This window comes from Talpa europaea (genome assembly GCF_964194135.1).
Source record: "Talpa europaea genome assembly, chromosome: 13".
NCBI classification, from domain to species: Eukaryota; Metazoa; Chordata; class Mammalia; order Eulipotyphla; family Talpidae; genus Talpa; species Talpa europaea.
Genome location: NC_140080.1, coordinates 27,715,919 through 27,740,963, shown reverse-complemented (window position 1 = coordinate 27,740,963; position 25,045 = coordinate 27,715,919). Strand labels below are relative to the sequence as shown.

The 25,045-nt window shown below is 45.9% G+C and overlaps 1 protein-coding gene across 1 annotated transcript in view; it reads left to right on the top strand.

The window, feature by feature from the left end:
- FSTL4 (follistatin like 4) overlaps positions 1 to 25,045 on the top strand; it is a gene marked incomplete at its 3' end in the record, with an annotated part of 381,026 nt that overhangs the window by 318,819 nt on the left and 37,162 nt on the right. Inside the window, exon 7 of the mRNA XM_084252509.1 lies at positions 4,002 to 4,122. Within this exon, the coding sequence (XP_084108635.1) occupies positions 4,002 to 4,122 (121 nt within the window). The remainder of the gene's footprint in view (positions 1 to 4,001; positions 4,123 to 25,045) is intronic.

The following is a 25,045-nucleotide window of genomic DNA, read 5'->3' as shown; positions in this document are numbered from 1 at the left end:
CTTTCATTGATTGTGTCGTCAACCTAAACTCAGTCATCCCAGAGTCCTGTATTTAAGATTGACTGACTGAAAATTCAGCATCCATAACTCATCTTATTACCAAGACCTGACCCCCGGGCGTGACTGTGACAGCCTCCCCTGGCTCAGCTCTTCTTAAATATTGTTCCACACTTAAGCTCATCTAATTACTTTCTTTATTAAGAGCAGATAGTTAGAAAATAGCTTTTTAAAAGCAAAAACCATGTCTTTAAGTAAAATTGTCTCTTTCCCGAAGATGGATGTGCATCAATACAAAGAATAGTCTAATCTGGCATCTGTTTACTCCTGGAAGGAACCTTGATTTTGCTAATACATTTCTATGCATCAGAACGAAAAAAAAAGCCATCCATAAAAAGACAATTACAGAGATGCAATCAAGCATTGATAGCAGTATTCAGACACATCTCAAAGAACATTCAGGAGAGGAAGGATTGCGGGTTTAGTTTTATGTAGCTTCTTATAAATCAATTTTTAAAGTAATTTCCTCACATCCAATGAGGTAAATTTGATTTCTGTAGCCAGTATTCATGTTCCAGAAAACAATATGCACTTTGTTCTATAATTATATGATGCCTATTGTTTTAGCCCAGAGACATTATGTTATTTATTACACTGTCGGGTTCTCCCTGGGGCCTAAGTCAAGAGCTGGTAATGAGTCAGCTGCAGAAAGTAGAACTCCAGAACCTACAGCCGCCCCATGTGTCCTTGGGGAGCTGAGCCCACCCCCAGCACCTGAGTTTCCCCCAGGGGCTATGCCTATGCTTCCAGAGCGGTGAGGAAAACAGGCTGCCAGGTGAAATGACTTTGTTAGGGGTCCAGGCTGGGGTTCCAGGCTCAGGATTTCCCCTGTGCTCTGAGCTGAACGTTCTCCTGGTCAGCTCCTGAGGAACACAGCATGGAAGAGGTAGAGATGCAGGATGAGCCTAGAGACCAGTTCTCTGCCTTCCTACCTGATGGCTCATTTTGAACCTAGGACACTGGCAATATTGGGGAGGGTGAGAAGGTAAGAGGTGGGCGCCCCATTGCCAAACCCGCAGGCTGGGAACCAGAATATAGACCTTGCAGAGGGGTCAGGGCCTGGCACAGTCCACTTGGTGAAGACCTATTGAGGGCCCCTATGTGCCAGGCCCAGTGTCGGGGGCCTCTCACAGAGGAATGGGGAGACAGACACAAACGAGGCCAATATAACAAGCAGTGTGCTAAATGGTAGTGAGTGTGTGGAAGAGAGGATTAAACCAGGTGATAATATGTTGTTTTTCTGTACACAATGGCTTGAGACTAAGCCAGTATCATTTCCTCATCCCCCTCTGACCTGGGGGAACCTGTGCATCAGACAGCCTGAGGGGTGCTGGTGGTCCCCCTGGCCAAACAAGCCCATCTAGGGGCAGCATGATGGGGTACCGGAGCCCAAAACAAGCTTTGAGGGCCTCGCAGTGAGGAAGGGCTGTGTGGGTGAGGGCTCAGGAAGGCAATGTGGAAGACAAGACTGGGGGCGACAACTGCAGGCTCCTTGAGTAACCATTTGAGATCCAGTTGGTTCTGGGAAGGTGGAGGGACTCCCAAGGCAGGGACTGCACCCACCCTCCCAACCCACTTTCAAGATGCCCTCCCACCACTGAGACACCAGGGAAAATATATTTTCCTCCAGACTTAGGTTTTGACATAGGAACAGCTTAAACTAGAAATATGTCAGGTCTAGAATTGACTAACCATTAACTTTTCATAGGCAACTCAGGTATGAACCCTTTATGACTTTGTTATGACACTTGACAAATCAGTTGCCCCGTGTTTTATTTTTATTATTGAAGCTTCCACTGTGATAGGAATGGTTTTGGGTTTTGGGGTTATTTTGTTGTTGTTGTTGTTGTTGTTGTTGTTGTTGTTGTTGTTGTTGTTATTGTTGTTGTTTTTTAAGCAGAGCTATTTCAGAGAAAACACACAGAGCCCCAGCAGCACTCTCCAATATTTTACTCCTCCGGGAGGATGCTGCCAGCTGGTTTTCCCTCATACTGGCCCACATGCCTGCACTGCCCACCTCCCGCCTCGGCCCGGGCCCCAGCCTCACTCTGGCTGAGCAAGGTGAGGGGCAGCGTGAAATGAAGGAGGACCAGCAGCTGGCCTGTGGCTGCCCTTGAACACCACTGTGCTGTGCTGACAGTGGCCTCTCCTCCCTCCTGCTGGCTGACCACTGCTGTGGAAGAAGGAAGCTCAGAAAGACAGGGTCACGGCAGGAGGAGCAGTTGGGGGCTCAAGAGGAGCTTTGCAGCTTCTGTTAATAATACAAGAAAAGCAGCCTCCCCCACCTAGGCCATGCTTCCCAGTTTAAAACACGGATTCAATTATTCAGCAATCAAAAAAGATAAACTCATGCCATTCGCAGCAACGTGGATGGAGCTAGAAGGAATTATGCTCAGTGAAATAAGCCAGAAGGAAAAAGAAAAATATCGGATGGTTTCACTTATAGCAGGAATATAGGGGAACCAAATAAGACATCAGTGTAAAAAAATAATAACAGCATAAAACACAACAAAGCAAAAATGGACAATTATAAATCAGAGACATCCTGCAGGGGAGGAATAGGGAGCACAGAGGACTGAGGTGATGGTGCACGGGTGCATCGGTGAAGGAAACTATGGGTACTATACCTGAGGGGGTGGGGAGAAGCAAATATTGTTTAAAAATGAAAAATGCCTCAGCTCAGGCCTCGCTGAACAGCACCTGAGCAGGTGACAGGTTTGCTGTGGGTCTCGCCACCCATGTGTCACCAGGACTCCTGGGGACTGGGCAGAATGAACCCACCTGGTAACCACACCCACAAGCCAAGTGCTCTCTTGGGCCAGTCCCTGTGCTAATGCGTCCACGGACTCTCCCATCCTCACTGAGGAGCAGTGCCAGGGCTTAAGCAGAGGCCTAAGTCCCGAGTCTGGGCATGGGTCTTCACCAATCACTCCTGGCAGCCGGCACTCACCTCCGTTTCTCACCAGTAAGCCAGGACCACCTCTGGCCCTCAGCTCTGAGCACCACACCTCAGAGGGCTTCGGTAGCTAAAGGCAGACCTGATGATGGGCCTCCCTGAAACTGGCTCATTCTTTTCCTCAGCATGTCTGAGCCGGTGCCCAGCAGTGCCCAAGTGCTCATCAGGGGATCCTGATGAGCCAGAAGCCCCCTTTTGCGCCCCCAACCCCCCCAGGCACTGGACCGTGTGTGGAGCTGCAGAGGTCACAGGGACAAAGCTTCCGGAGCCATCTCTCACGGAGCCCCTGTGTCAGCCTTTCCTGGCCATCATTTACCTCCTAGCCCTTGGTTTTTGCCCCATTTTCCTCAGAGTTTGGTTCCCTTCTTGTGGGTTATCCAGATCTCTATAAGCTGCCTGAAATCATTTAGGGGTCAAGATGGAGTCTAACAGAGTGTTCAGTAAACTGCAGGTTGAGGGTCAGCTCTGGCCCAACATCTTTTTTTTAATAAAATGTCACTGGAAAAGTGACACTTATAAATTTTTGTATTGTTGTGGCCATTTTCATGCTGTTAAGATGCTGACAGAAGTCGCATGGCCCACAAAGTGAGAAATATTTGCTATCTGGCCCTTTAAAAAAAGGTTGCCCTCCGAAACAAGCCCCGCCCCCGCCTGGGGGGGGGGGCAGAATAAATTGAGGGCCAGGTGCGCCCACTTGCTGGAGATTGAGAGCTTGAGCACGAGGGCGCTGAGGACTGTCTTCCAGGCCTCCTCACAGAGAAGGCAGACAAGGCCTGTAAGGTCCCAACAGGGCCCTTGAGAGACACACGGGGCTTTGGGGAACCCTGACCTGCACAGTCCAGCAAGCAGCCCTGGCTGCTCGAGGTGGGCAGAAGGAAGGGGAGTCTCCTGTGGCAGCCTCAGGGTTCCTGTTTCCAGGAGACATGGCTGCCCTTCCCAGCCCGCCGCCCAGAGAGGCCAACCTCGTTGTCTTCCTCACCCCATGCAGGACTTCGGAGAGGACGACTCCCTCTACATCACCAAGGTGACCACCATCCACATGGGCAATTACACCTGCCACGCCTCGGGCCACGAGGAACTGTTCCAGACCCACGTCCTGCAGGTGAATGGTTAGTAATGGCTCCGTGCATGTTGTCCCCTCAAAGCCTCCCCAGAATGCTGTTCAGAACACCCCCTCCTGTAGTCTGTCTCCTTCAGCGGCTGACCCCCAAGAACCCATCTCTCTCATCAGTCAAGGGGAACGGGGAGCAAAGGGCAGTCTGCCGATGAATGCCAGTACCTGGCTTCACCCAAAGCGTCTCGGGGGCCCAGGCTGAGTGCTCAGTACAAGGCCCAGCAGCCACCCTAGAAGGTGGAGGGGGACGTGGCGTGCGGGTTCTGAGATCCGGAGGAGAAGCAAAAACTGTCTACATCCACCACTCCCCGCCCTGGCAGTGTGGGTGCTCATCCCCTTGGGAGGCGCTCTTGGCTCCCATGGGGGCTGCTTCCCATCTCCCTCCCCAGGAGGCTCTATAAGCCTTGGCTTGGGCTGGAGCAGGGCTGGGGGGTTTGCTGTGGTACTCGGGGCGGGGTGGGGGGGGCTGTGTTGTTCACAATCCTGGGGGGTTTGCTGTGGTTCTGGGGGGGGCGAGGGGCCTGTGTTGTTCGCACTCCTGGGGACTGGGCAGATGAGCCCACCTGGTGACGACATCAGCAGTAGCCTGTGTTTTCAGAGCGTTCCCTCTGGCCAGTCCCGGCGCTAATGCATCTCATGGACATCCAGTGGGTGTATTTTAACACACTTTATGGATGTTTCTAAGTGAGGTCACTCGCCTGCGGCCACCCCTCTGGTAGATGGCAGTCTAGAACCTGCGGTCATGCTGGGCACCCACCCCAGCAACTCCAGCCATCAGCACTGTCTCCCCACCACACCCTGGGGGGCAGACCATCCCCCCCCCCCCCAGGGAATCAGGCTCGTCCAGCCAGGTCCATCACTGAGCAGGCCTGAGCAGGGTGCTCACGTGATAGAGAATAGTGTCGAAGCTCCAAGTCAGCTGCAGACCCTTCGAGCCAGCTGCTGCTCGGGCCGCTGCTCTGAGGATAAAGTGAGCAAGGAGACAAGAGTGGTTACATCATGGGATTCAGTTGTGCTTACTGCTGGGATTTAGGGTGACAAGCTACTTAAGGACAACGGGGTGAGCTCAGCTTGCCTCTATATTTACCCTACAGCATGTTTTAGGGATTTTTTATATTCATATGTGCCTAAGCCATATTTTATTAGTTTTTCCCTTGAGCTGGAACAGACTTAATCCTTTGTGGTTTCATAGATAATGCTTGTTGGCTTGAGTCCAGGCCTACATTGAAATCTCCGGATTTCACTGGAAATAATCCAAAGGTTGCTAGTTATCACACTCCCTGGGTGAGTCTGCAGAGGCTGCTCTGAGGTGCAGCCTCAGGCAGCGCCGGGCCTCTCCCCTAGCAGGGCCGCTCCAAGGACAGAGCTTGTGTGGTGCCCACAAAGAGAGCCGCCTCATTTAAAACCAGCTTGTGGGCCCAGCCTCTTACTATATGGGTAAATGATCACCAAATAACTGCACCTGGTTTGCTCCAGTTCCCTCAGGTCCTCAGAAGAGTCTGGAAAAGGGGGGAAAAATGTTCCCAGATCCTCAGTTAAGTCCATCCTGGGCCCCCACTTGCCAAGAATGGGGGGCACAAGGGCAGGACTTGAGCCTCCTCCCCTTTACTTCTTCCAGAGCAGACCTGGGAGGGAGGGGAGCCATGTGCCGGGAACCTAAGTACCTCACAGCTGGAAGTCTGTAAGACCTCAGGCTTCTGGAGCAGATCTGGCCTTCAGTTCCTACATGTTAAGTGGAAAGACCATGGCACCAGGAGGCCCTTCAGCGTGTGTACCCCAGGATTCTGTCACTGGGCTTATCATGTGGGTGAGCCAGCTGCTCACTTCCAGTTCTTAATCCAGGAAGCAGGCCCAGGCCCATGAACACCGTGGGGCCGCAAGGCTTGTGGGGAACAGACCCTTCCTGCCAGGTGGCAAGTAGACTGGCACCGACTGGGGAACCCCACGCTGGCCCTCCCACCCCCCAGCACTCAGTCACTTAGTCTCAATTGCAGAGGCTGCTCTTGGCCCCGGGGAAAGCCTAAACAAAGCAAAATCTTCCCTCTGAGATCCAAAGAGAGGCCACTTGTGATCCATTTCCTAATTGCTGAGAGATTTAAGACTTCTCTTCCAGCCAAAGTACTATCAATAGAATTGGAGGGAGCAGCTGGGGCCTCTGTGTCTGTGATTGGTTTTCTACCTCATTAAATAGGCTTTCTGCGCTCAGCTCCCACGGCTGCTGGGCTGGACCATTCAGTGGCCAAGCTCCAGGACCCCACGCAGTCCAGGGCTGGGCTGGCTCCCAGGCACTTGGGCGGGATTTGGGTCCACTAACCAGCTTCCTCTTGGGTGCCTCCCAAGGACACACAGCCATTGTCAGCCAACCTGGGAGCGAGACAGGAGGTTTTCAAAGTATTCTGGAAGTTAAGTTTCTCTGTTGGACTTCAAGGGGAAAAGAAATCATTATCTGTGTGGGAAGATGTTGAAAATAGAAAGGTGTGAAAGACACAGTTATGGTAACATTTACTGAAAACCTACTGGGCGCTGAGCCTGTGTCACAGATAAAGACATGGGGCTCAGAAAGGTGAAGTGATTTGCCCAGGCCTCCAGTCCTGTAGTGAGGAATTGCAGAGCAGACTTGACCCCAGCACCCAGAATCCTGAGCCCTGTACTGCCCCGCCCATAGGGAGCCCCATTGTGTTGTTGCTGATGGAGAATCCAAATGGAGGCATTAGGGGTGCTCGGGCAGCAGGTCAATGTTGAGCTGTTCTGGGCTGTACTCTCTGAGGGCAGGGCAGGAACTCTCTCTCGTTTCTCTGCCTCTAGTGCCCAGTGCCAGCCTGGTCAGACAGCTGGCCTGGTGATAAAGGCCTGGCCCCTGGCCTCAGCAGAACTGAAGTTGGTGGTCACAGGGCCTGGTGCCATGAGCTGCAGGTGGCGCCCAGCAGATCACTGTGCACACTCCCCATGCTGCTCCACTTCCCGGCAGGGAGGACCCTGCAGAAGTTCCCCCGGAGGCAATGGGCAAGCAGAGCTATGTGGGCTGTGACTTGGAGCCTGAATGGGGTGGCTTTCAGGCAGGGGGACCTAGGAAAGCTGGGGACAAAAGGGAGCTCAGGATGGAAGCAGCCCTGCTTGCAAAGAAGCCTCACCAGGAAGGAGTGTGAAGACAGAACACTCATCTGTGGGGCTTGTTCCTTTTTACTATCTACCCCAAGCCTGAGTCAAAAACTTAAAGGATGGCCCTGAGCCACTTGGGTGGAATTCGGTGCAGTGCTCAGCAGGGCTGCTTGCTGGTGGTCCACTTTGGCCCTGTCTTGGTCTGGCAGGAGGCCTGTGGCCTACTGAGCTCAGACAGTGCCTTAGACATCCAGACCAGAACAATGTTCTGTGTCTGTACCTCCAGCCAGCTTCTCACTGAGAGGGAAGATAGGAAAGAGAGCATGAAGGGAAGAGAGGGCCCCATAGATAGACCAGGAGCTGGACCGAGGCACAGTACAGACCCTAGCTGGCAACACCTCTGTCAGAGGATTAACACATGAGCTAGACAGACCAGGGTTCACGTCTTAGAGCAAGTACTTCCTTGACATACAATTTCAGGCAAGTAACATCATCTGTGAAATGGGAATAACAATTATACCTCCCAATAAGACAAGTATGTATAAGATGCTTGAAAAATGCCTGGCAAAAATACACTTCAAGGTCCAAGGTGGGCAGCCATGGAGAGTTTGGTTTGTCTTCACCATATTTAACTGTAGTTGGTGGACATCATGTCAGAACTGGTGGCCCCAACCACTCGCTGGTGGGTAAAATCAAGACCCAAAGAAATTTGCTCATCGAGGAATGATGAGCTCATCTAGACTCCCTGGGGCTGTCCCCCTCCTGGTGGCTGGGGTGGGACCCCATGTGCTGCTGGGGACACTGTCACTGCCTGACTCCACCTGACATGGTTGGCTAAAGAGACCCTTTCCAGGCAACTTCTCCCTCTCCCAGATTATTAGTATAACTTCCCGATAGACTGGCCTCCCAGGGACAAGGCCCAAAGTCTGACATGATTTATAACATCGTGCCAGCCTCCAGCATTGCTTCATAGGAAGGAGCAAGAACTTCAGACGTAAATGATTAATCCATTAAATTAAAAACAGCCTCGACCTCCCCATAGTTCAGACAACTAGCGATTCATTCCCCAAAACACAATAATAATCTCCCGAATCTGTTTATTTTCCAACTTGGTTCTTTTGTGAATGTGCCTCTTCCTCAGGACATATCTGTGCTGCCTTTCACCTTGGAAATGATGGATGTTGCCCAAAGGGAGTAGCCCTTGTGTGACATACCCAAATCTTTTCACCACGAGGTTTTGCACATTTAAAAGACAACGAATGTGTTTATCCAGGACATATTAATTTCAAATGATTTTCAGTATTCAAATTAACACAAAAGAGGAGGGGAGACCAGGGCCAAAGGAGACAGCTGGGTCTTTGCCTTGTTGCTGGCAGAAGGGAGATGCTTTCTCAGATCCTCCCAAAAGAAAACAAACATTTTCTGACAAAACCTGGCCAAAGTTCTTCTCCGGCCCTCCCTGTCCCGGCAGAAGGCCAGACCCAGAGCCCAGGCTCCAGAAGTAATGCAGCTTCTACCAACGTGCAGGGATGTGGCTCAGCCAGTGCCTGTTCACCCAGGAGGAGCACAGCTGGGCGGCAGGTGGGGGGGGGGGGGCCTGTGGGTATGCTCCTACCCAGCCGAGGGGCAATGTTTCCCCTTTTTTTAATGCTTCCCTTTTTACAGCATCTTTATACCGTTTTCCCCTTGGTGGGACAAGGTCAGGGTGAGACAAGGTTTCAGTGGAGCCTCTTGGTGTCTCTGGATTTGCTGAAGGTGCCCAGCCAGGACAGCAGCATGGAAGGGGACCTGCTCACAGCTCAGGGTCCTTGGCGTCCTCATACTTCCACGCCCCACACAAAGGGCCCACCCCACACCCCTGCCCTCTGGCTGCCTCATTTTTGGAGTCAGATGTTAAGAGTCAGAAGGAGAGCATGGGGTTGGTTTCAACCCTTCGTTTCCCTGTATCCCACGTATAAGTGAGACCGCTGATAGTTATCTTTCTCTTTCTGACTTATTTTGCTTAGTATTACCCTTTCTGGTTCCATTCAGGCTGTCATAAATGGTAGCAGTTAATCCCTTTATGTAGCTGAGTGGGATTCCATTGTGTGTATGTATACCGCCTTTTTCTGATCTCTGTCCTCAGGCACATGGGCTATTTTCATAACTAAGCTATTTTAAATAGGGCTTCAGTAAACGCAGGAATACATATATCCTTTAAGACTAGTGTTTTTGCATTCTTTGGGTCGATCCCTAGGAGTGGAATTGCTAAGTCATATGGTAGATCCATTTTTGATATTTTGAGAAACCTCCATACTGTTTTCCATGGGGGCTGGACCATTTTGAAGTCCCACCCACAGCGCACCAGAGCTCCTTTTCTCACACATCCTCACCAACACTGTTGTTTCTGGTCTTTTTGATGCCAGCCATTCTCATGGGTGTGAGATGGCATCTCGTTGTGGTTTTGATAAGCATTTCCCTGGTGATAAATGATGAGCTTTTTTTTTTTCACATGCCTGTTGCCCATCTGTTGTCTTTTTAAGTCTTCTTCCCATTTCTTTACTGAGTTGGTTGTTTGCTTTTTGTTGAGTTGTATGAGATCTTAGATATTTTGGATATCAGCCCATTGTGAGATGTGTTAAGTACAAATTTTTTCTCCAATTAAGTCGGCTGACTTCTTGTTTTACTGAGGGTTTCTTTCACTTGCAGAAGCTCTTCAGCTTGATGTATCCCATTTGTTTATGTTTGCTTTTGCTTCACTTGTCATTGAAGACCACTCCACCCAGACATCGCTAAAGTCAGTGTCATGGAGTGTTTGCCTAGTTTTTCTTCAACTTATTTTATAGTTTCAGGTCTTGCATACATATCTTTACTCCATTTTGTGCAAGGTGTGAGATGGTGATTGAGTTTCATTCCTCTGCATGTGGCTGTCAGATTTGCCAGCACCATTTGTTGAAGAGACTCTCCTTCCTTCAGTGGATACTCTTGGCTCCTTTGTTGTAGATTAACTGCCCTTAGATGTGCAGGTTTATTTCTGAGCTCCCAATTCTACTCCATTGGTCTGTGTATCTGTTTTTGTTCCAGTACCATATTGTTTTAATTACTAGTTTTGCAGCCCAGTTTGAAGTCTGGGCGTAGGACAGCACTACTCTTCCTCTTTTTCATCAGGATTGCTATGGCTATTCAGGGTCTCCTGTGGTTCCGTGTGAATTTCCTGTTGTTCTCTTTCTTTGAAGAACACCGTTGGAGCCTGCTGTCACTGCTGGTGGGAATGTAGACTGGACCAGCCCCTATGGAAAACAGTATGGAGCTTTCTCAAAATATTAACAATGGATCTACGAAATGACCCAGCAATTTTGTTCCTAGATATCTATCCAAAGAATGCAAAAACATTAATTCAAAGTGATACATGCACTCTTGTGTATTCCTTGCATTAAATCTCTGTATTTCTTTGAGTAGGATGGCCTTGTTAACAAAGTCTGTTGTTCTAATCCATGAACAGGGAGTATCTTTACATTTCATTATGTCTTCTATTTCTTTTAACAATTTCTCATGATTTTCATTGTTCAGAGCCTTTACCTGTTTTGTTTAGTTACTCCTAGGTATTTAATTCATTTTCTGACAATTGTGAATGGAATTTTTTTCTGTATTATTTTCTCTTGAAACTTGTTTGCATGTAGAAAAACAACTGATTTTTGTAGATTGATTTTGTGCACTGACACTTTACTGAAATGATTTATTATTTCAATTAGTTTTTCAGTGGCATCTTTAGGATTTTCCATGTATATTATCATGTGATTGACAAATAATGAAAGTTTTGCCTCTTCTTTCCCAATTTGTATGCATTTTATAGCTTTCTCTTGTCTGGTTGCTCTAGTTAGGACTTCCAATATTATGTTGAATAGTAGTGGTGAACATGGACATCCCTGTCTTGTGCTTTCAATTTTTCACCATCGAGTATGATGTTGGCTGTGGGTTTGTTGTATGTGCTTTCCATTATGTTAAGGAATATTCCACCTATTCCCAGCTTTTTGAGAATTTTTTTAAATCATAAATAGATATGGGATCTTATCAGATGCTTTCTCTACATCTATTAATATAATAATCATATTTTTTATCTGTGTTAATGTGATGAAATACATTGATTTTCAGATGTTGAACCACCCCTGTGTCCCTGGAATAAATCCCATTTGTTTGTGGTGTATTGCTGAAGCCAGTTTGCTAAAATTCTGTTGAGTTGGTTTTTTTTTTTTTTTCATGTTTGTTCATCAAGGAAATTGGTAGAGAATTCACTTTTTGTGTGATTGTCAGATTTGGTATCAGGTTTTATGTTGGCCTCATAAAATGTATTTGGAAGCTTTCCTCTTTGTTTTTTGGAATAATTTGAGTAGGAACTAGTTAGGAACTAGTTCATCTTGGAAGGTTTGGTATAACTCACTATGAAACCATCTGGACCTGGACTTTTGTTCTTTAGAAGACTTTTGCTTACTGTTTCAGTTCCCTTCCTTGTGATCAGTCTGTCGGGTTTTCTATTTCTTCCTGGTTGAGTCTTAGAGGGTGTGGATTACTAAGAATTTCTCCATTTCAACTAGTTTATTCAATTTGTTTGCATATAGGTACTTGTAGTAATCTCTTAGTATAATAGGTACTTGTAGTAATCTCTTATATATATTCTATATATGTATCTCATTTATTTATTTCTCTTATGTTTCTGATTCTATTAAATTTTTCTCCCTTTTTTTCTTAGTGGGTCTAGCTTGTCTTATTTGTTGGGTTCCGCCCCCCCCCCCCAAGGAAACAGTTTTTGGTTTCATTGACCCTTTGGGCTATCTTTTTTATTTCTATTTCATTTATTTCTGCTCTAATAATTATTTCCTTCTACTGCCTTTTAATTTCACTTGTTCTTTCTCTATTATCTTGAGGTGAAAGATAAGGTTGTTTATTTGAGCTTTCTTGGTTTTTGATGTGGGCCTGAATTGTTGTATGTTTTCCTCTGGCACTGCTTTTGCTAGTCCCATAGGTTCTCACAGGCTGTGTCTTTATTTCCATTCATCTCCATGCATTTTTAAATTTCCTCTTTGATTTCCTTGTTTATGCAATTGTTTTTCAGAAGTGTGTGGTTCAATCTCCATATAGTAGAGGTTTTTTCCTGCTTTTTGTGCATGATTTCTAGTTTGATACCATTGTGATCAGAGAAGATACTTGATAACATTTTAATCTTCATGAATTTATTGATCTTTGTTTTGTGACCCAACATGTGGTCTATCCTAGAGAATGTTCCTTATGCACTTTATTTTTTTTTAAATATTAAATTTTATTTTTATATTCCCCCATACAATTGCAAACGCCCCATTCTGACCCCAATCCTTCCCCTCCCGCCCCCCACCCCCCAAAAAGTGTCTCTGGTTCATAGTTTTTTGTTGATTTTGATTTTCACTTTCTTATATTCATTTTCCTGGTCCCTTATTTAAGTTTTCTAGATTCCTGCTATGAGTGAGACCATCCGGTATTTTTCTTTTTCTTTTTGGCTTATTTCGCTGAGCATGATCCCTTCCAGCGCCATCCATGTTGCTGCAAATTGCATGTGTTTATCTTTTTTGAATGCTGAGTAATATTCCATGGTATATATGTACCACATCTTCTTGATCCAGTCATCTATTTTTGGGCATTTGGGCTGTTTCCAAAGCTTAGCTATTGTAAACAGTGCTGCTATAAACATAGGGGTGCAGGTGCTCTTTGGAATTGATGTTTTTGTGTCCTTTGGGTAAATACCTAGGAGTGGAATTACTGGATCATATGGAAGCTCTATGTTTAGTAGGTCCAGAAATCTCCACACAGCTCTCCACAGTGGTTGGACCAGTTTGCACTCCCACCAACAGTGCAGAAGAGTTCCTTTTTCTCCACACCCTCGCCAACATTTGTTGTTGCTAGTTTTTTTAATATGTGCCATTCTCACTGGTGTGAGATGGTATCTCATGGTAGTTTTGATTTGCATTTCCCTGATGACAAGTGATGTTGAACATTTTTTCATATGTCTGTTGGCCATTTGCATTTCCTCTTCAGAGAAGTTTCTTTTTAGCTCTTCTGCCCATTTTTTGACTGGATTATTTTCTTTGTTGTTGCTGAGTCTCATCAGCTCTTTGCAGATTTTTGTGATCAGTCCTTTATCATTAGTGTTGGGTGCAAAAATGTTCTCCCAGTTGGTGGGGTTTCTCTTTGTTTTTGTTATTGTCTCTTTTGCTGTGCAGAAGCTCTTTAATTTGATGTAGTCCCAGCTGTTTATCTTTGTCTTCACTATCACTGCTTTGGGTGATGTGTCTGTAAAGATGTCTTTGATGTGCAAATCCCGTAGTGTTTCGCCTATATTTCCTTCTATGTATTTTATGGTTTCAGGTCTTATGTCTAGTTCTTTAATCCATTTTGAGTTGATTTTTGTGTATGGTGTGAGGTAGTGGTCAAGCTTCATTCTTTTGCATGTAGCGACCCAGTTTTCCCAGCACCATTTATTGAACAAACTTTCTTTGCTCCAATGCATAGTCTTTGCTCCTTTGTCAAAGATTAGTTGACCATAAATCTGTGGGTTTATTTCTGGATTTTCTATTCGATTCCATTGGTCTGTATGTCTGTTCTTGTTCCAATACCATGCAGTTTTGATGATTATGGCTTTGTAGTATAGTTTGAAGTCTGGGAGTGTGATGCCTCCATTTCCTTCTTTTTTTTTCAGGAGAGCTTTGGCTATTCGGGGTTTTTGGTGATTCCATATGAATTTCATCAATAATTGTTCTATTTCTTTGAAGAATGCCATTGAGATTTTGATTGGAATAGCATTGAATCTGTATATTGCTTTTGGTAGGATGGCCATTTTAATAATGTTTATTCTTCCAATCCATGAGCAGGGGATGTCTTTCCATTTCTTTGTGTCTTCTTGTATTTCTTTTAACAGTGTTTTATAGTTTTCTTTGTATAGGTCCTTTACCTCTTTTGTTAGATTTATTCCCAAATATTTGATTTTTTTTGTTTCGATAATAAAAGGTGGTTTTTTTGATTTCTTCTTCTTCAGATTTATTGTTTGTGTATAGGAAGGCTACTGACTTTTGCGTGTTGATTTTGTATCCTGCCACTTTACTGAATTGATTGATGAGTTGAATTAGTTTTTCTGTGGAGATTTTGGGGTTCTCTATGTATATTATCATATCATCTGCAAATAGTGATAGTTTGACTTCTTCTTTTCCTATTTGGATTCCTTGGATGTCTTTCTCTTGTCTTATCGCTCTGGCTAGGACTTCCAGTATTATGTTGAAAAGCAGTGGTGAGAGTGGACATCCATGTCTTGTTCCAGATCTTAATGGAATTGCTTTCAGCTTTTCACCATTGAGAATGATACTGGCTGTTGGCTTGTCATAGATGGCCTTTATGATGTTGAGGTATGTTCCTTGTATCCCAAGAATTTCAAGGGCTTTTATCATGAATGGGTGTTGCACTTTGTCGAAAGCTTTCTCAGCATCTATTGATATTATCATATTTCTTTTTGTTAATGTGTTGGATAACGTTGATTGATTTTCGGATGTTAAACCATCCTTGTGCCCCTGGAATGAATCCAACTTGGTCGTGGTGAATTATCTTATGGATACATTGTTGGATTCTGATAGCTAAAATTTTACTGAGGATTTTTGTATCAGTGTTCATTAGGGAGATTGGCTTATAGTTTTCCTTTTTTGTGTTGTCCTTATTCGGTTTTGGTATTAGTGTAATATTGGCTTCATAGAACGTGTTTGGTATTGTCCCTTCCTTCTCAATTTTTTGGAAGAGTTTGTGAAGGATAGGCACTAATTCATCTCTGAATGTTTGGTAGAATTCATTTGTAAATCCATCAGGTCCTGGGCTTTTGTTTTTGGGGAGGTTTTTGATTACCATTTCAATTTCGCTGCTTGTAATTGGTCTGTTTAGGTGTTCTATTTCTTCTTTATCTAGCTTTGGGTGATTGTAGAGTTGTAGGAATTTGTCCATCTCCTCTAGATTGTTGAACTTGTTTCCATATAACTGTTCATAGTAGTTACTGATTATTCTTTTGATTTCTGCTGTGTCCGTTGTGATTTCTCCTCTTTCATTTATGATCCTGTGTATTTGTGCTTTCTCCCTTTTTTCCTTTGTGAGCCTGGCTAGGGGTTTGTCTATTTATTTTTTCAAAGAACCAGCTCTTGGTTTCATTGATCTTTTGGATTGTTTTTTTAGTTTCAATTTCATTTATTTCTGCTTTGGTTTTTATTATTTCTTTTCTTCTACTGGTTTTGGGGTTTTTTTGTTATTCTTTTTCTAGATCTTTGAGCTTTGAGATTAGTTTGTTTCTTTGAGTTCTTTCTTGTTTTTTGATGTGAGCTTCTATTGCTATATATTTTCCTCTTATTACTGCTTTTGCTGCATCCCATACATTTAGGATATTGGTGTCCTCCTTGTCATTCAATTCAAAGAATTTTTTAATTTCTTCTTTGATCTCCTCGTTAGCCCAGTGGTCTTCCAGTAGTGTGGTTTTTAATCTCCATGAGGTAGGATAGTTCCTTGCCTTCTTTTTATGATTTATTTCTAGTTTGATGCCTTCGTGGTCAGAAAAGATGGTTGGTATGATTTCAATCTTGGTGTATCTGTTGATGTTTGTCTTGTGCCCCAGTATGTGATCGATCCTGGAGAATGATCCGTGTGCGCTTGAGAAAAATGTGTACTCCGTTTTTTTTGGGTTTAGTGTTCTATAGATGTCTGTTAAGCCCAAATGCTCTAGGTCCTTATTTAGAGCTTTAGTTTCTTTACTTATTTTTTGTCTTGTTGATCTATCCATTGTTGATAGTGGTGTGTTGAAGTCTCCCACTACGTATGTGTTTTCTCTGATGTCTGTTTTCAGAGAGGACAACAGTTGTCTGATATATTTTGGTGCTCTTTCGTTTGGTGAGTATATGTTAATGAGTGTTATTCTTGAAGTATTGTCCCCTTAATCATAATGTAGTGACCATTGGGGTCTCTTTTTATTTTTTTGAGTTTGAAGTCTGTTTTATCTGATATAAGTATAGCTGTTCCTGCTTTCTTTTTTGACCCATTTGCTTGTAGGATTGTTTTCCATCCTTTGACTTTGAGCCTATTTTTATCTTTTGTAGCTAAATGTGTTTCCTGGAGACAGCAAAAGGTTGGGTTTTGTTTCTTAATCCAGGCTGCAACTCTGTGTCTTTTTATTGAAGAGTTTAGTCCATTTACATTTAGAGTTAATATTGATATGTTAGCATCTGTATTTGCCATTATGTTTGTCTTTCCTTTGATTTTATTTATTCTTTTAATAACTTTTTTTTTTTTGGTCTTCTTTCGTTGTTATTTGTCCCTCTGAGGTTCTGGCTTTAGGATTCCTTGTAGTATTTTTTGGAGTGGGAGTTTATTCGTAATGAAATTCCGGAGTTTCTCTTTGTCTGGGAAGGTCCATATTCTTTCTTCATGGAGGAAAGAGAGCTTTGCGGGATAGAGTATTCTTGGTTGGCATCTGTTTTCTTGGAGTCTGTTGACTATGTCCCTCCACTCTCTCCTTGCCCGTAGTGTTTCTTCAGAGAAGTCTGATGTCAGCCTGATTGGTTTTCCTTTGAATGTTATCTGTTTCTTCCCTCTTGTCAGCTTCATTATTTTTTCCTTGTCCTGGATTCTTGGGAGCTTTACTATTATGTGTCTTGCTGTGTTTTTCCTTTCGTCGTGGAAGTTTGGTGTTCTTCTTCTTGTATATCAATTTTCAGCTCCTTCTTCGCATTTGGGAAGTTCTCTTCAATTATCTCCTGGAATATTTTCTCTGTTCCTACATCTCTCTCCTCTCCTTCTGGAATTCCTATAACTCTTATATTTCCTTTCCTCATGGAGTCAGATAGTTCCCGAAGTCTTTCTTCATTCTTTTTCCTTCGTACTTCTCTTTCCTTTTCTGTTTTGGTTCTTTTTATTTCTGTATCTTCAAGAGAACTTATTCGTTCTTCCATTTCATCTATTCTGCTTTCCTTGCTTTTCCCGGAGTTCTTTAGTTCCTCCATTAATTCTTTGATCTCCTGCATTTCTTTTACTTCCCTCTTTAGGGACTCAATTTCATTCTTCTGACCATTGTTTTCCCTCTTTAGGGACTCAATTTCCTTCTTCTGATCTATCACTTTTTTAATCATGGCAATTTTAAATTCTCTTTCTGGAAGGCTCAGAAGTTCTTCCAAGTTGCTGTCGTTGCAATCTGGGGAGTGGTTTTCTTTTTGTGGTGTGCTTCTTTCCTGAGGAGTTGTTAGGTTGCGTGTGGTTCTTCTACTCCCTACTGTCTGTTTTCTAATTTGTCGTATGCGTTGGGACACTGTGTTGCTCAGACTGACTGGCATCTTGGGTGAACTTCTCCGCTCCCCTCTGGCTCTTCCAGGAGCCATCTCTGTCTTCTGGGGGAGCTTTCTGCTGGTTTTAGGCAGTTTTTACTGAAGAAATGTCCCTGTTCTCAAATGGCGAAGCGGGATGCAGTCCCTGCGCCTCCGGTTTCAGGCACACTCTTCTGCGCACCCGGTCTGCCCCGGACGTGGGTGCCTGCTCCCTCTGTGGGCTCAGACTGCTGGTCGGAAGGGGCCTGGCGTGGAATAACTTCCCGGCTGGCCACTGGGTCCTCCAGAAGCCTTCTGCCCTTTTCAAGCAGTCTTAAGAAATTTCCTGTTCTATGGGGTGTTAGTGACTTTTTTTTCCTGGTCGCTAGGTGGCGCCAGAGATCTCTCCTATTGTCCTTGGGGGGCTGTTTTTCGCCTCCCCCCACCCCGTGGGACAGGGAACAGAGCGGGAATGGTAGGGTACCCCTCAACAGCTTTGGGGTGCTGTGTCTGCCTTGTGCCCCACCATCGTGGAGAACCCACGCCCCGAATTTTCGTGCCCAGGTCTCAGTTCAAAGCCCTCAGTTCCAGGACGCGGGCTGTAGCCCAGTTCAGTGGCGTGGGAATGGCGCCTTTTGCACCGCTCCCGTGCCTGGGCGCCTGGTTCCTGCTTACTCAGGGAGGGACCTTCACCTCAGTGAGGACCTCCGTGCGTCTCCCCGCTAGCCTATGTCGTCTCCCTGCAAGCCTAGGTCGCAGGCGCGGGGACCTGGGCAGCCGCCATCTGCACTTGCTTTTCAAGCACGCTCAGCGCGCCGCTTTTCCCCGCAAGCTTACCGGCAGCCCGGGCTGTGTGCGCGTCTCCCGGGGTCTTTGTTCTTCTCTAATGGCACCCGGAGCCGTTCGCTCACCACCGCGGCGAATCCTGCAGGGTTCGCCTCAGCTCCCGTTCACGGGGTGTGGTGGCTGCAATAGTTCCTTTCCACTCCCAGTCCCGCTTGCTGCGTCGTTTGTTCTTGTTGGCCGTTTTGGTTTGTTGTTTCCCTCCTCTCTGCCGGTCGGAGAGTGCCGCCTCTGTGGGCGGGGGAGGGGAGCAGGGTTCTGCGCTTCCCTCCCTTCTGGTCCTCTTTTATGGCCACTTTCTTCTTCGGGTAGTTTGCTGGAATCACCCGTTTATCTTCCCTGTCCCAGTTCTCACTGGGACCTGCCGCTTTTCCTCCCTATTAACTTTTTTTTAATGGGAGATCTTACTCACAGCGTCTCCTCGCCGCCATGTTGCTCCGCCCCCCCCCCTCCTTATGCACTTTAGAATGTGTATTCTGCTTTTAGGGAGTACTGTGTCCTATAAATGTCCATTAAGTCCATACAGCCTAATTTCTCATTTATGATTATTGTCTCCTTGTTTATTTTCTTCCCTGGTTCATCTGTCATTGATGAAAGAGGGATATTGAAGTCCCTGGTGATGACTGGGAGGTCGGTCTCAGGTTTACTAATAATTGCCTTATGTATTTTGATGTCCCTTGGTTAGATGCATATATATTGATGCATGTTATGTCTTCCTGGTGTACTGATCCCCTAATCATTACATAGTGTCCATCTCTGTCTCTTGTCACCCTTTTTTTTTAAAGATTTATTTATGCATACAAGAGCTGGGGTACAGGCCAGAGGTATGGGGGGTGAGAGGATTCACCAGAGACAGTGCGGGGACAGAACAGGCAGACTGAGTGAAATCCACTGCTGAGGGGAGCAGTGGGTGAGTCAGAAGAGGTCTGCTGCACCATGTGGGTTGCTCCTGGCAGGCAGGGGATCGAACTTGTGCTGCAGAGGCTGCAGATTGCTTCAGAGTGCGGTGCTTAACCCCTTGCACCACCAGGGAGGCCCTCTTGTCACCCTTTTTAACTGAAAGTCTATTTTATCTGATAGGAATATGACTGTCCCTGCATTTTTCTGAGCCCCACTTGCTTGTAGGATTACAACCACTTTTTTCTCTACTTATTACATCATTGTTAATTTGGGGGCAGCATTTGATTTCTCCCCCAGGGTGTAGTCTCTGTAGTTCTCCCACCTTCATAGCACCTGTCCTTTGTGCTCTGCCCTCTGCATCCCCTGCCAAATGCCTCAGATCTGTGGTCAGCTCGCAAGTCTTGTCTCTTTCCTGACCCTTTGTTCAGCTTCTCCATATTCCTCCCAGTCTGCTGGGCAGTGCCAGCAGCCCGGTGAATAGCAAGGAGCTGCAGAGTTGCACCTCTGTCCCAGAGAGCTGGTGGCCAGCCCGGAGTCGGGGTGCTCAGCAAAGGCCATGCTCTACATCAAGGCCCTGAGCATTGAGTGGGTATCATAGCAACCTTTACCTGTCTGATAGGAAGGTAAGATCTCCCATATTTGTGTGTTTGGGCTCTAGAGAGCCGTTCCCTCCTTGTGACGTGTTCCCCTGAAGCCCCCTGTGGGAAAGCCTTGTATTTTTCCTTTGTTGTTGTTTTGGTTTGGTTTGGGATTTTATTTTTCTTGGTTGGTTGGTTGGTTGGTTGGTTGTTCTGCTCATTTTACTGGCTAGATCTTCTCCCCTGGAATTCAGTAGCAAATTGGAAGCTTCAGGGGCAGCACAAGTGAGTGTGTTGGAGGAGGCGGTGGGTTCCCCTCCCAGCTCCCAGCCCTGGCCACCAGCAGCCGGGAAGCCCTTGCTCACTGGCTTTGCACCCTGTGGCTTCCTGTAGTTTCTGACTTCACGCTGTGGACATGGGTCCAGAGTTCCAAGAGGTGGGGTGGACGTGGCCTCAGTCCTTTTGTAGCCTGACGTCACACATCCCCTACTGAAAAGTCTACATGTGTGACTTTCTGGCAGCAGTTTCCCCTACCCTGGGGCTAGGCAGGTCCCTTGCGCCCACTCTGTGAGCACAAGCAGTGGCCGTGAGCAGGAGGGAGGGGTGGGGCATGCGTCCAGTCTCTGGGAAGCACGACGTCTAGAAGTCAACGCAGAAAGGTCTAGGTACATGATAAGCCTGGCTTGGCTGAGCTTTGCCACCAAAGCCAGCAAGGGGGCCGGAGAGGTGCCTATACTCGAAGTTTCTTTATGGCACAGGGAGAGGTGGTCAGAGAGGAGCAGTGTCCCCAGTCTCTGGAAAGTGCATTGTGTAGAAGCCCCTTGTGGGAAAGCCTTTGTGTGCAGGGAGCCTCGCCTGCTCTGCTTTCACCCACAACACGAACAATGTGGCCAGGCAGGCACCATTGCTAGCAGTTTCTTCGTGAGTGGGCAGGGAAGCAGTGGGCATGGCCCTGGCCCCTGGGAAGCCCATTGTGGCAGACTATGTGGGTAATATGCTCCATGGTCCGGTGGCCCTAAACAAGCCACCAAGCCGACCAGTAAATATAGACCAGAGGTTGTACAGGTCAGTGGTCATGACCCTCCTGGGCCCCCAGGGACCACGCGGGGGACAACTCTGTGACTTTGTCCACTACTGACCCCAGTCTCTGGTCACCTGGATGTCCCTTTCTGAGCTGTGGAACAGGCCCGCACAGTGAACTATGCTGTCTCCTTCCCAGAAGGGTCAGAGAATCTGGGGGGCCATCGGGAGAAGGCCAATAGCCCTTCCAGTGAACTGGCTCCACTCCTGACTTACTGTTTCTCAGCTTTCCCATCGCTTTTTGAGGGCTTCCGGCTCTCCTTGCTGACACACTGACTCTCACTCCCGGGCTCTGCTCCAGTTGTGGCCGCTGCCTCCAGGTGCTTATCCCCTGCATTCCTGAGGGAAAGGATGACTCGAGGATCCTGCCTCTATGCCCTCTGCCATAATTGCCTTGAAATAGCACTCAGATATTTTTATATGAATCACTCACTCCACATCTTTGACTTTCAGCCAAGTTTCATTTGTTCCAGAACTGTTGCTGAACAATGGCACTCATCTCAGCTCCTAGCCCACCCTAAATGGGTCTGCATTCGCTTTGCCGTCATGGCTGACTCAGGGCCTCCCCTGAAGCTGATAGGTAGACGCAAAGCAACCAGGCCCAGGCTAGCCCTGCAGCATCAGCCACTGTGGGGTGGCCCAGCCTCGTTCTAACAAGCCCCCGCCCCCAAAGATGCAGGTACTTGCTTGTCCTGGGCCCACCATTCCTTGCAAAGGGCAGGGCCAAGGAGAAGTCTTCAGGTGTTGGCCACTGGCCCTCTCACGGAGATCAGCCCACTGCCCACCAGTTTGGACCTCCCAGGACACGGACAAACCCACCGGCAGTAGAGGCAGGCTGCGTAGGCACGAGGAAGGCACTTCCTTTGTGAGCTGGCGAGGGTGCACGCTGCTGGGTTCCGGTGCCTGTGTCCCCACAGCTCCCTCTGGCATTGCTCTTCACACGCGCTGTGAATTGTTCAGTCCTCTCCCCCGACAGAGACCTCCATGAGGGCAGGCTGAGGCCTTTCTGAGATGCCAGACTCCTGGTCGGTGCGCCCTAGAGGTTGACTGTACCGGGTGGCATTGACCGAGCTTTGTCACCTCCATCAAGACCACACATGTGGTCCTGGGTTCCCTCCATCACTCCCAACCTCAGTGCCTTTGAGATCGTAACACTTGGCAATATCTGGAATGGCCAAATGACCGTCATCAGTGTCATTTTTTCAAAAATTCAAAATGTTTTCAAAATCTGTTCCTGCACATTTGTTCCTTGTAGATAAATTTTAGAAATGCCAAGACCCCACCAGCTGATTTTTATTGGAATTAAATTAAATGTATGGCTTCATTCATAGTCTCTTGTTTCTCGGTAACAGTTAAGTCCTCCTATCCAAGAGGATATTATTCATGTCTTTTTTTATACCTCGTGTGAGATTTTATAGTTTTCTTCATTTAGGTTCTCTGTACTTTCTGTCTGGTCTCTGCTGGTATATGAATAAGCTATTAATTTAGTGCTTGGGCCCTTTTACCATTTTCATTTATTAATCTAGTACATCTTGACTGGACCATATGCAGGTAAAATATCATTTTTCTCCGTCTTCATGGTATTTGTACCGCTCATTCTTTTTTCAACAGACAATACCATCCAGTGTAATGGTGAGGATCTGCTAGTGCCTTTTTTACCCCCTGACTTAATGTTTTACCATTCTGGAAAGAATGGTACTGTTTCTTCTTTTTATAGAGAGATACTTCATTGTTAGAAGAAAATACCATCCTGCTTCTATTTTATTAAACTTTTTTTTTCCCAAAAAATGGGTTTTGAATTTTTTTTCAGGGTCCTTTCAGTGTTTAGCAAGAGAATCAAATAGCTTCTCTTTTTTGACTGCCTTTAACTTTGGCTGTAATTAATTATAGATTTCCTAATAGCCATTGAAACGTAATATACTTGGACACAGAATGTTCTTTGAAAACCATGCTAAATTTGATAATATTTTACTTAGGATTTTGGTATATAAAGTCCTAAGTGAGAAAGGTCTATAGTCATCTTTTTTGTGCTCTGCATATATAATTTATTATGTCTGGGATTTAATTTAGAATATCTATGCCATATGCTCTAAGAATTATCCATTCCTAAGATTCAAAGGAACTTTCCTATAAAACTAGCCATGGTGACTTTGGGGCTAGTAATACTTTTTTTTAACAGCTTTATTGAGGTATATGTAGTTTGTTTTTCTTTTTTGTTTTTTTTTTTTTTTTTAAGATTTATTTATTTATTTATGCAAGCACTGGGTACAGTCAGAAGCCCGGGAGGGTGAGAGAATTCACCAGAGCCAAAGCGGGGAGCAGAACAGACAGACTGACAAAATGCATTGCTGAGGGGAGCAGTGGGCGCGGCAGGAAAGGTCTGCCTGCGCGCCATGTGGGACCCTGAAAGGTCTGCCTGCGTGCCATGTGGGACCCTCGCCGGTGGCCAGGGATCGAACCGGCGCTGCAGAGGCTGCGGGCAGCTTCGCAGCCCAGCGCTCAACCACTCCGCCACCAGGGGAGGCCCTTGAGGTGTACGTAGTTGACATACAGAAGACTACATATATGTATTGTGTACAATTTGATGAGTTTGGACAGATGCATACGCCTGAAATACCATCACATTCAACAGATTGTGATTTGTCACGTACAGACATTTCTGTATGTCCCTTCCTTTTTTCTTTTTTGTCTTATAGTGAGAACACTTCCAATGTTACCCTTGTAACAAAATTTCAAGTGCCCCATCCAGTATGAGGTGCACAGCAGATCTCCAGAACTTACTCATCTTGCATAACTGAAAAGTAATGCTTTACCATTTTTTGAACTTTGATTCAGTGTTGATACTTTGAAGTTTCTTTTTAAATGATCCATTTTATAGAGATTTACACATTTATTACCCATAATTGAATACAGTAGTCTCATATTTCTTAAATCTCTTCTGTATTCTCTCTTTTTTTTATTCATCACACTTGCCAGAAATTTATCTATTTCATTGGTTTTTATGAGCAGCCATTTTTTAGATTTATTTATCAGTTCCACTCTTTTTTGCTAACTGATTTCATTCGTTTCTACTGTGTCTATTGATGCTTCACCCACTTCCTTTAGGTTTACACAGTACTTGCTAGGTAGGCTCAGCTAAGTACAGGGTGATCTAGTAAGAGCACAAGTTTGTTAACCCCCAGACCTGGCTACTGACCGTGAGTGATCGCCCCCCTTTTCCACATCCCCAGCAGTCCAGTGCTCCCAAACCCCCCAGTTCTTTGTGCTTTAATTTTTTATTAAAGTACTATTGATTTACATTGTTGTTAATATAGGGGGAGTATAGGAGCTCCCTCTTCAGGGGTAGTTACCACAGTCCACCACCATAGCCCATGGTGCTCTCTCCCTCAAGCGTCCTGGTCTCCACCTTCCACTCTGGATGCCTCAGTTCTCTGGTCAGCTTTCAAGGATGATTTTTCAGTTTGACTTTATCTGATCCTTTGTTTGGTTTCTCTATATTCCACATGTAAGTATTTGTCTTTCTCCTTCTGGCTTATTTCACTTAGCATAATGCCTTCGTGCCCGAATGACATGAGTTTATCTTGTCTTTTTAATCTCTGCATTGTGGATACACCATATCTTCTTTATTCACTCGTCTGTTCTGAGGCACTTAGGTTGTTTCCATAGCGTAGCTATTGTAAATAGTGCTGCCGTGAACGCAGAAGTGTATATATTCTTTCACAGTAATGTTTTTGTATTTAGGGCATAGTTACCTAGGAGTGGAATTACTGAGTTGTCTGGCAGATCCATTTTTAGTCCTTACAGGAACTTCCTACAAGGGGCTGAACCAGGGCCTTCCCAGTGGCTCAGCGGGTTCAGCGCAGCGCTGTGAAGCTGTTGCAGCCTCTGCAGTGAGAGTTCAATCCCGGCCGGCCTGCAAGGATCCCACATGGCATGGCAGACCTCTCCTGTTGCACCCGCTGCTCCCTTCAGTAGTGTATTTTGGTCATCTGCCTGTGCTGCTCCCTGCTCTGTGTCTGGGGGATCCTCTTACCCTCCCACACCTCTGGCTATACCCCAGCTCTTGTATAAAAATAAATCTCAAAAAAAAAAAAAA